The following is a 12482-nucleotide window of genomic DNA, read 5'->3' on the forward strand; positions in this document are numbered from 1 at the left end:
ATAGTGAAGACGCACACACGCACACAGAGGAGCTGGTGAAACCATATGGTAGTAATCAGGCAGCAGTTGCTCATTGATGTCACTGACTGTCGTATGAGAGGCATTAGCTCCCACCACTGCAGTGTGTGTGTGTGTGTGTGTGTGTGTGTGTGTGTGTGTACGTGCACGCAAATGGGGTGTTGAAGGGTTCACATCTCCAAAATCAGCCAACTGGGGTGGGCGAAACTCCGCTGGTGTCTTTTTCCCGCTTTGTCATTGGTCCAGACCCAGCGGGCCAATCACTGCTCCAGTTGGCCTTGTGGTTAACAGGGTCCAGTGATCTGATTGGCTGGTGTAGAGCAGTGTAAGGCTGGATGGGAGGTGGGGGATGAAAACCAAGTTAAAGAGGGAGTGAGAAGGAATAAAAAAAAAAAGAGGAGAGGAAATACAGAGCTGAAGAAAGGGTTCTGTGATGAGTGGAGGGCTGGTTCACTCTCTGTTTCCCTCCTGATCTCAATGCTGTCTTTGTGTCTATAAAGGGGTCATAAAGCTGCGGATCTATCACTTTCATGTGAAGAGAGACGGAGGGAGAGAGGGAGAGAGGGAGAGGGGCCGGAGTGGGCCAGCTTGTAATCTAAAAGTTTCAGATTTTCTCTAAATAAGTTGCTTCAGAAACATGTTAATACATTTTTCTTTACCACATTCCTCCCCATCTTTACGTGTTATGTTTCTGCACGTTTGATGGATTAAATTATTCGAGGGGTTCAATAAGGTTTGATAGTGATTTGGTAAAGAGTACGCAGTCACAAACAACGTGTGTTACCACATGTCGAACATCACTGCTGCGACGCACAGTCCTTTATGCAGGCAAAGCCGGAGGTGATGTAGTATTACTGGTCATTATGTCTCTGTTTTGATTCAGCAACCCCCTCCCACACACTCTCTGTCTCTCTCTCTCTCTCTCTCTCTCTCTCTCTCTCTCTCTCTCTCTCTCTCTCTCCCCTCTCTCTGCCTTTGCGTATCTGTCTTTCCATGTTTCTTTTTCTTTTTTCACCCTAACCCTCCTCCTGTTTCCCTTCTCCCCCTTTCCTCTCTGTCCCCTTGTTTCCTCCCTCATATCCTCCCCTCCCACCTTTCCTCTTCTCTCTCTCTCACCCATTTCTCACCCCCTCCCTCCTTCTGTCCATTCCTTTGTCTGTCCGCCCGTGTTCATACTGATTTGTGAGTGTGTGTGTGTGTGTGTGTGTGTGTGTGTGTGTGTTTATTCCTGCTGCAGTCAGCTGTGTGCTGCCAGGTCACTATGGAAACCAAACAATTCAGCCCCTGACTGGGCTAGAGCAGTTTCTGTAGAGTTGGGGCTTTTCACTGTGTGTGTGTGTGTGTGTGTGTGTGTGTGTGTGTGCGCGCACGCGCACAAGTGCATTTCCTAACTCCTTCTGGGGCTGCAGGCCAATAAAACTGCATGCCAGAGAGTAAATCACAGCTAGTGACGTGGCTTTGTCTAAAACCATGCCAGACACCTCTTACTACAACTACTTGTCCTAATACTACCAAATATGCTACTACTATTAATAGCAAAAACTATGTTTTGAATTTATAGCTCAGAAATAAATTGTAACAGACATTTTACTAACAGACAGATCACTAGCACAAACTTGAGTTCTCAGTCGTTCTCTATGAAGGTGTTACAACCCTTTGATAACTCAGAATCTAATCTACACTCGGTGATTTGTGCCATTTCAATGAAATAATGATGTAATATTACTTCCTCAGGTAACACTGCAATTAATGCAAGGCCCTGGTTTATCAGAGATAAACAAATGCTTTGTAAAGACATGTTAGTTCTGTTGTGAAAGCAGTGCCTTGGTGTTAAAAAATGACACATTTTGCTATTTTTGACATATATTCCTGCAAAATTGCTCTCAACTGCTCTCTACTGCTGATTCATTACTGCTACTGTTTCTTTCATTAGTAGAGGTACCAGCTCTGTTCTACTGCCACGGGTATGTTTACATAGAGTGAAAAATATATCGATATCATGACAAGAGAAAAGATATCTTAGTAAAGCACTAGTAGTCTATAGATAGTAGTGATATGAAGGTATTCAGTCAAAAAGTTACTCTCATACTTGCAGTCACTTTATAAAAGTAGGTGTCAGTGTCTGCGAATGTAATTTCTTATCTCAGAGTGAAAATTTTCAGATGTTATTTCATGATTCACACTCACATTTCCTTATGGCATTTACTCACACATATGAAGTACACACATCACAAGGGAGCCATTTGAGTTGTTCCCCAGTAAAAAAATTTTTTTTTTTTTTTTTTTGACAAATTGTAGTGTTAAACTCATGTTTGATGTTATATGGTTATGATTATGGTTATATCCAGGTATGTGTTGAAAATGTGAATGTGTTGAAATCTCAAATGTTTATGTTTTGACAGCGAGGTTCCTTTTGTTTATTAACATGATTTCAACACAGATTTTTTTGTTCACAATGTAGTGTTTACAAGATTAGAAATAGTTGAGTTTGCTGCGTCCTTTCAGACTTTAACATGTCAGAGACGCAGGGCGCGTATCGTTCAACATCACTGAGTCAGTTTGACGTCTCATCTGGCCTCTGGGCTCTGTTCATGTTCACAGTGGAAGTCTAAGCCACTGAGTCAGTAGGAAGTGTTTACTCACAGTGGCCTCTACTTATCAAGTAGGACATTATGGTACAGGCTCTGACCAGGTCTGCTTAATCATCTCATTCATTGTTGTCTGTGACCCAGAACTTAAGCCTTTCACCAGCGTTTATCACTACATATTGTACCTCGAAATGTTTCCTTACATTGTTACTCACACTGCTCCCAATAATACTACATTTACTGCTACTGCACCTTCGCCAGAAGAGCTCTATGTTGCTGATGTGGCCCACAGTTTCATCGTGTGTGACTGTCAGTGTAGAGCACCTGTTGTATATACTGTCCTCAGTGTTTTTATATGTTTACAATTAAAGTTAAATCTCCTCTGTGATCACCCAACATCTGTTCAATATGTTTAAGTGTGGTCTGGATAGGATAAACACACACACGCACACACATACACACACACAAAGCCTGTATGATATATACAGTCGATATCCATATGATGGGTCCACACACACAGCTTCAAAAACATAACACCAACACAGTCAAATCAAGCTTCTGGAGTTTGTACAGAAATTTCTGTGGTTTCACACAGGGCAAGGAGGGAGGGTATCGGACATATGTGTGTATGTGCGTGTGTGTGTATATGTGTATTTGTGTGTATATATATATACAAGACATATGTGTAGCACATTATTCGATCCAGATGTTTAGCGCTCAGCGTGTTCATTGCTTGGCTTAATTGACTCTATCTGTCAACAGTATGGGATCACCACTGAGGCCTATCAGTGCCTGGAAAACACTGCAGAATCTTGTAAAGGTTTCTTCCGCTCTGTGTGTGTGTGTGTGTGTGTGTGTATCTGTTGTGTTTATTGTGTTTTACATCATCATTGTCGCTGCAGGCATCAAGAAGCAACTCAAGTGAAGAAAGTGAAAATTTAATGGTTGTTAATGAACTGTTAATCTTGATGCCATAACTGGAAATGGTCAAACATTTTGGATTTGTAAACTGAGCTCTCAGATTCATGATCCATGTGCTCAAATTACCTTTTTTTCTGAAAAGGCAGCATATGTGGAGGATGAAATCAGACAGAATCGTCAGTCAGTCTTTGTTGTTGTTTTCCCTCTGAAAAGTAAATATTTTTTAAGTACATATTCAGCATGATGTACCAATATTTGGGTCATTTTGGTCGGAAACCTGACAAGTCTGACATGGATTATGGCTGATATTTGCACTTTTATATTATGAAAATTCTGACCTTTTTTTTTTTTTTTTTTTTTTTTAACAAAACTGAGGATCAGTGTGTGTGTGTGTGTGTGTGTTGCTTTGTAAAACTAGGAATGAATTTATTACAACTTTTGTCATTAGATCATCAGTTATCAGGTTCTTTTCATTGTCCTGAGCAGCAGTATTTCAACAAAGTGGGTTCTGGCCGTTGGTGTCTCATGTAACAGATCCCATCACGGGTGGAAGTGCAGAATCAAAGAGAGAAAAAAAGAGGGAGGGAGAGAAAAGGAGGTTGAAAAGGTGAAAGAGGGAGACGTCAGTGTGTATTGTGTGTGGTGAGCTTGGCTCCGAGACTAGACGCCAGGTCAGTCTGCGAACACACACACACACACACACACACACACACACACACACAGAGGGTGTTGATGTCTGAGGCAGAGGTAACCCTACACCTGCAGTGGAGGGTCTGTGGGCGGGCATGAAAGGCTTGGCTGAGCTTAAGAAGGGAGTCAAGAGGGCAGAGGAGCTCCGTGTTTGTGTGTGTGTGTGTGTGTGTGTGTGTGTGTGTGTGTGTGTGTGTGTGTGTGTGTGTGTGTGTGTGTGTGTGTGAAAGCAGGCTTCCATGTTGGGAGTCAGTGCTGGTGAAAGGATTCAGTTTTAAGGGGCTTTGGGATCAGAAACACGAAGATCAATGTGAGAGCTTTTCTGCAGGACTGCGGAGGTCTGACAAAGGTTGGGCCAAAGGATGACTTTTATTTATCCTAATAAATTATTATTATCAAGTGATAACTATTGTCATCTTCTTTGAGAGACTGTTGCCCCTCTGGCATTCCGTGATCGTTCTGATTTAAGTTTTATGAAGAAGGTAACACTTCTTCTCAAGTTGTTGCACCTTTGCATTATTTACCCTTCCATGGTGAGTCTACAGTATCAGACTGAGACGCTCCTGCTTTCACCTGGCATGTGATGACTAAAACTAGAGCTGTGCAAAAAAATCAATACAACTCAAGAGTCACAATTTATTATTAAAACTATTGCAAAAATATCATTTTTTGCCGTATACAAATCGTTAATAAACTTAATTTTCAAATAATATGGCAGCTACACTGTAGTGCACTGTGGAGAGAGAGAGAGAAAGAGAGAATATTGTGTGGAGAAATGTTCGACTCTTGTAATAAAATAAACAGAAACAAAAGCGAGACAGCAGCAACAACTGTCCCAGAAAGGCGATGGGTTCTGAGATTGAGATAAATTGGAACTGCAAATTGGAAGTGTGTTTGTCACCTGGTGTTATTAGTCCAGGTGTCACACAGTAGGTTGTATTTTAAGCTTAATTTATCCATTATCATTATTGCAATGTATTGTGACCCATGTATCTTGATATGTATTGAACTGAGATACTTGCCAATACACAGCTCTAACTAAAATGTAATTATGACCTTAAAGTGCAGAAACAGTTAAAGGTTAGGAGGTGTTATTTGGTGTGGCAGCCTTTTTTACCCTTCTGACATGAATTAGACCTTTTCAGTTTGATCATAGTCAGCAGCCAGATGAAAGGGGTGTGAAGAGGGTTGTCATCTCTGTTGTCAACACTAATTACGTAATGTGCATTATAAAGTTCAGTGGATTGACCAGTGGTTATAACTCACTGTGTAATATGTGTAGCATGCTTACTGACACGCATTGTACCAATGTTTCCAAATATGAAACTAGATGAAGATGGACTTTATAGATTCCACATCATTAGAGGTGTAAGGCGTTGCTGGTCGACAGTCATCGTTTGCTCCACTCTGGCTGTCAGTAATAAGAATTAGGTTTTTCTCAAATCATCCATAATAGATTTTTCGTTGATGTGTTGTGTTTAGGTCCTGGACCACTACGAGAGGGAAGGTTTCCACTTCCTGTCCAAGGTTTTTAACTCTTCCCACTCATTCCTGGAGGATCTGACAGGGCTGACACTGCTGCACCAGGAGACACAGGCTGCAGAGGTAAAACACACACGCACGCACACACACACACACACACACACACACTAAGAGCTATCTATGGTATGTTTCTAGGCAACACACACCACTGTCTGCTGTCACCACTGCTTTTGTCTTTCTTATATCTTATATCTCTTGTCTAGCAAGAGATACAAGGGCCTTGCATGCCTGTTGATTTTGATTTTTTAAAAAGTAAGCCTCTCACCTTTTTCTCTTTACTTTTTATCTTTCTTCTTGTTAATTTTATCAGCTATGTACTCAGTTTTGACTCTATAGAACAAGTGAGGACTCATTCCAGTCCAATCAGTCGAGTCCATCACTCCTTCGCCAAGTATGATGGTGAAAAGTCACAGAAGGCCTTAGAGATCCATGCACTCCGGATAAGTGTTTGCAATCAGGAAGAAAACATGGCACCACATTTTCTGAAATGAGCCAAGCATGTACTGTATGCATAAAGCAGGCAACATAATTTAAGCGCAGCTATGGGATATTTATTGAGGTAATGCTCTGTGGGGCTCATAGTTGATTTAAGTCTTAAAGTTTGTATGAACACAGTTGTGTGTTTTTGACATTTTTTGCAACTAAAATGAATTATTCTAATGCAGTTGCTATTTGTTTACACTGATGGGAGAACCGTGAGAATTTCATGTCCATGCCCAAGTGCTGGGAACATTCAAACAGGCTGTTATGTAGCATTACAAATGGGAAAATGAATGGAATTTTTACTTCCAAAATGCTGGCCGAGCAAAATTACCCCACTAACTTTGCAACTCAATAGGCCTCATGGTATGTGTCCACAGTGGCGTGAATTTGATGCTCGGTGTTGTACCACTTCACAGCTGTAGACACTTGATAGGCATGTCACTCCTGATTGATGATTGATAGCTGCTTTCTCCTATAACTGCACAAACACTTTCTACAGGAATCGTTCTTTTGTATTACAAAAATAGTTTGACGTGTATTTGAGAACATTTGAGGCAGGAAATATACCATGCAGTTGCTGAATCTGTCTTTATTTTAGATCAACAACGGTTAATTTTAAAAGTTTCTCGAGAGCCTCCAGAGCCAGCGAGTCACGCCGGATGCCCCTAATTTGCATAAAGTAGCCTCGACCTCAACTTCTATAAATAAAGAGACGCCAACCTGACGCACCGTCTCTTGAAACACAACGCAGCACTACCAGAATGCATTGCGTGTCTGCTTCGATAGACAGTGAATGGCAATCGTGGAAATGACTGATCCTGCGGACACGTACCATCACAGTTAACAGACACACACACACACACACACACACACACTAAGCTGTTTCATTGGGAAGCACAGAGAGTAGAGAGAGTGGGAGTCCTCCCACACTGATGTAGTAATTAGCACTGCAGGATCTCTCAGACAAATGCTATTGACAGAGCCACAATGCAGAGCAGCAAACAGGCCAGCGGCAAGAGTATTAGTAATGCTAGTCTGCATTGTATGCCATGTATGAGGCTTACTCAGGTCACCTCAGAACCCTTTAATGTCAGGCTTGGTGATTTTCTTTCATTTTCTTGGATTAGAGCTCCGTCATGGGCTGAGTAAGTTTCATGACCCTGGGCTCCACGAAAGCTGCATTAAATTCTTTGTACATTTTCAAAACTGTGTGGCTGCCTGTTAGTAAATAAGGCCCCTTTTTTTTCTGAATTTCTCAAGCGGATTGGTTTTTGGAGGCACGGTTTTCATCCAGAGGCAGCGATATTTTTGTGGTCCAGCCCTCCCCTAATGACTCTGTTGCCATGGCAACCCACAGTTGATGTCTTTGGAACGAGTGGCATAAAGTTCCAGCAAACATCCTGAATAGTTAGTGGTGGAATATGGGTGGTTTTCCTCAAGGCTCCCCTCTGACATGAGACAGAGGGGAAAGACAGAGAGAGAGACAGAGAGAGAGAGAGAGACAGAGAGAGAGAGAGAGTGTATGTGTGTTTGTGTGTGGGAGAGAGAGAGAAAGAGAGACAGAGAGAGAGATTTGAGAGATTTTTCATGTGTCAGTGTGTTGGGGGTTGGGTCTGGTCCTGTTGGGCTGTGGGAAAATCCCACGTACTTTCTCCCCAACTCCCACTCCTAACACACAGATGGATGGAGGAGGGGAGACGAGAAAATAAGGGAAGGGAGACTGGTGGGGGGTGTCCAGGGAAGAAAAAAGCGGGAGTGAGGGATAGTTGGAAGAAGAGTGAAGAGGGAATAATTTGAGCTCTCTTTTCCAGTCTCGTCTCTTTCGCTCCCCCTCCCTCCTACTCTTTCTCCCTCTCTCTCTGCTCTCTTTATGCCTGTCTTTCTCCCCCCGTATCTCTTTTCCCTCTTTCTTGTTCGTTCCCCTCTCATTCTCTCTGCCTCTCCTCCTCTTTCCCTCCCCTCCTCCCTCTGCCTGATGAAGTGCGTTGTAGAGGCTGGCGTAGCTCTGCTTCTCCACAACCAGAAGATGGAGAGATTGTTTTGATTGCTCAGCCCACCAGCGCCAGAAGTCTCAGCGCCTGTTTCCCGTACACAGATTAGCTATCCTGAAAACTACTGCTCTCGCAGGGCCTCCGTTCAAGTGGTTCTGTTTTTTCTGTTCACTTCCAGCAACGGACAGAACCTCTACTCTTGCTTGTGAAAGCATATTATTACTTATATCATGCGGGGACCCACTAGAAACAGGCTTGTGGTTCCTTTTGGGTCCCGACCCATACTTTAAGAAGCCCTATCCTGAAATAGGGATAATTCTGCATGTAAGACGTTAAGGGAGTCTTTTTTTTACAGTGTAGACGTAGGAATCGTATATAGCTACAGTATGATTCACCACTGAATGATGCTGACTGTATTTGATGATCATTTGCCTTTCTTTATAAAGAATTGAGTTGAACTAAACCATCTAGTGAAAATGAAAAAAAAAAAAAAAAAAAAAACACCCCACAACGTGAAAGAGCAGTCCTTCAGTCATGGCAAACAAAATTTGCACCTTTCCTTTATCATTTGTTCAGCAGTTACCTTTAGGTTGTACTTTAAGTGACATCATTTATGAGTCTGGTGGATGTCTCAAAACGTAGGGGTACAGTTATGGCTACAGACTTATTAACTGTGCAAGTGACTTTATTTGCATAATAAGTTGTTCAGTTATTTTTACAGTGCTCTCTTCCTCCCTCAAAGTGTGGTGTTGAATTAATTATGAACCTTGTGTATATGTGTGTTTTTTGCGTGTGTGTGTGTGCGTGTGTAACCATACTAAGCTATAATCTACGTCACCAGATATCAGTAGTATGTACTTAGGGCCTATTTTGGGCGAGTTTGTAACCCGAGAACTACTTTTTATGCGGTTACCGCAGGGTTTGGGGGAGTTCAAGTTTAGTAAAGGTTTAGACTGAAAGTTCTTTGGTTCTGTGTGTGTGTGTGTGTGTGTGTGTGTGCGCGCGTGCAGGCATACGCACTCACATCAGTATGAATGACTTCTTTGTGAGGTCAGTCCTGTTGTGAGATTTCAGACCAGCTCAGGTAAAGAGCGTGGTGCAGACATGGACAGAAAATATGCTATGAATTTTCCACATATTTGAAAACTTGTTGAGTATTTGCTTTAGTACATTGGTTTCAGCTAATTTCCACTCCATGGGGCCATTTCAGGTTTCACATAAGCTAAATTAAATATTCTTAAATATTGAATATTTACGAATCTCCTGACGTTTTTTTCACTCAAGCAAACAGGCTAAGCAGTTACTTTTTTAATCTGTCAAGCCATTGTTGTAGCTAAAAATATAATCCACTGTTTATCAGTCTTACTCATAAAAACATGTGAGAATGAAACAGTCATATTTAGCTATAGCTTTCTGTTACTCTCAGTGTCAAGAGCTCTGTCATGCCTCCAGGCCTTCAAATCTTATTTTGAATTTCATTTTGAATCAGATTTGGCTTTTTTGGCTGCACTTTGAGTCAAAGTAGATGGTAACTGGGCTTATCGCACACAGTATGTGCTGCCATGATGCCATGCCATCATGTTGAGAATTCATACACTGGCCTTAAAGTTTTGAATCAAAGTATGTAACTATAGCAACAAACTGAAAATGTGACTACACTAGGCTACATTGGTTCCTCATGGTTTCAATATGTGCCATATTTGATCCAGTTTGTCAGCATGCTCAATGGCTCAAGATGAATAATGATACATACATCAGCTGGTAACTCTGTTGCGAGGCTGTCTGACCCATACGAAAATAGTGTGGGCGCAATTTTATTTTCGGAGCATGTAGCTCCATAAATCACTCCCTAATTTTTATTGTTGGCAGGTGGCCAGTGTGTATAAATGGGATAATCTGCTTGGACTCAGAGGTGTGCGTGAAAGGGTGTGAGTTATCCCTTACTTATAAAATGTTGCCCAACAAGTGGAGTTATGTGAAGTAGGGGATCAGACAAAGTGGCTGGTGGCCTTGTGACTTGAAACAACCTCAGGGGTTTTCACTTATGAAGTTATGTTAATTATCACAGGCGCTGATACACAACCGGGTAAGTGGGTCATCATGTGTGTGGGTGTTAGACCATGAGGCATTGTGTTTTTGCTGATTGGCCTTCCTGAATATAGCTTCACAGAAGACACACACACACACACACACACACACACACGCCCAGAGCCTGGAAGGAAATGAGTGTCTGTACAGGATGCTGTACCTCTCCTCTCTCTGCTTCCCCCCCAGTGAGTTTGATTTAGCAGAAAGTAAGTTGAATGAAACATACGCAAAGGCCACATCCACAAAAGAACATAGGAGTGAGTCATACCTTTATTCTGTTCACAGAGTACACTGGAAATGGATGAGCCCCAAGGGAAATTCAGCTATATAAGTATATATAAAAGGACAGAACATAATATTACACAAACCTATACATAATAACGCCGTTCTTGTGCTTGTGTACCAGCCCAGTGCCACACTGAGTCTGTTTAGCAAGGTGATGACTGAGCAATGACGGTTGCAGTGAAGGAAATCATACATATCAAAAAGCTATTATATATAATTTTCTTTGATATATTTTAGGATGAGAGTAAGGCCCTATTTTGTTGCTTGGTAGTCATCCTAAATTACAGCATAAAGCATAGTGAGATCATATCTTATATTGGTTGTTCCTGGTTCTTTCAGACAGAATGTTAGAGAAAGAGAAAGAAAATAGAAAGGATAGGACAAAAATACAGTGTTGAGATTACAGTGTACAGAAAATATTCTGCTGCCGCTGTTTGGGCAAGACAGAACGTGTTTTCACGTATACATTGTCATATTTGAATTGAATTCTGAATTGCTTACAAGGGCAATATAAGGTGGCCGATGTTAAAAATAGGATTCTGGTTATTTCTTCAGGCTTACTCAGTAGGATTAAAAGAAATGTTTGGTGTTAGCCCTGTTTTTACAATGCTAAGCTACAATTCTTTCTCCTACACATTATATGAAGCCCTGGTCATTGTTCATTCTGTGTATCACATATTCCTACTCTAATTCTGTATGTGTGTGTGTGTGTGTGTGTGTGTGTGTGTGTATGACCCTCGTAACACAAAGGGTCCTTCTGCAAGCCCTGTGTTCCCTCCCTTCCCTCCCACTACATCTGGCTTTGCCAGTAAGTCACAAGAGAGAGAAGGCTGGGTGTTACTGCCAGAAGAATGTGTCACTTGTTGCACCCCACTGTGTCTTTGTTTTTGGTTTGATATTGTGTCATGAAGTTCTGAAAAGTTCACTTTCCGAACATCTCCTTAGACAAGAAAGTCTCTTACTATTAGAAAATAATTACAAACAGAGAATCGGTGGTGACACCATACTTGTACTGTCCAACATTAATATGCACCACTTTACAATTAGAGGGTTATTAATTAGGTTATTAATTACGTTGTACACATTTTATAAATCATTAATAAACAATTTAAAACACAATTTTCATACAGTAATGCAGATACCAAGGATGGTTGACTGATAAAGGGATAAGATAAAATCAGCTAAACAACCATCAAGATCTGAGATTTAACACAGTAGATGCAGTGCAACAGAGATTAGATCTTGCCGAATAGTGAGCCTGCATTGATGTAGGAAAGCTGTATTATAACTTATTTATAATTGTTTATTTATGACTTCTAAAGTGTTTACAACCTAATTGTCAACCATTTATAAGTGTAGTCCTATTGTAAAGTGGTACTGTAAATATTACAGTAGTATCAGTGTAGTATGAACCTAACCATTACCCTAACCTGCTAAGTGAAGAGTCAACTGATGGTCTACAGATATCAAGCTCATTCACACAAGTCTCAATATTGACTCATTTGTGAAAGAATGTTGATACTAAACTGAATATTAGTATTGAACAGTCCAAATTCTTAAACTGGTTTATTGTTTCATTTGTGGTGAAAAGAACCAATGATAACTGTTCTTTTACTGGGGCAACAGATAATTACTCTGCTATATTAGCCATTAGCTTATGAAGCAGTCTCTGTAAATACTAGTTATATGTTGTTGTACTGACTGAACACCACCACTTTGGTAATGTTCAGTGGGTACTCTTTAATTCAATCACCCTATCCACCAACTTCTTGTAATTATGTCTTGTCCATGCCCTATAATTTGAGCGGTTACCAAAGATATTGTTGGCCATGTTCACCAGAAGGATTCTCCATTCATGTTTGCCAAGGCTTTTAAA

At 41.1% G+C, this 12482-nt stretch overlaps 1 protein-coding gene across 2 annotated transcripts in view; it reads left to right on the forward strand.

Annotated features, from left to right (window-relative positions):
- Positions 1–12482, forward strand: part of atg7 (ATG7 autophagy related 7 homolog (S. cerevisiae)) — a 72126-nt gene that overhangs the window by 40682 nt on the left and 18962 nt on the right. For both annotated transcript variants that reach the window (XM_030052126.1, XM_030052128.1), the window contains exon 18: positions 5700–5822. In XM_030052126.1, the coding sequence (XP_029907986.1) occupies positions 5700–5822 (123 nt within the window). The remainder of the gene's footprint in view (positions 1–5699; positions 5823–12482) is intronic.

Source organism: Myripristis murdjan, chromosome 5, assembly GCF_902150065.1.
Source record: "Myripristis murdjan chromosome 5, fMyrMur1.1, whole genome shotgun sequence".
Lineage (NCBI taxonomy): Eukaryota > Metazoa > Chordata > Actinopteri > Holocentriformes > Holocentridae > Myripristis > Myripristis murdjan.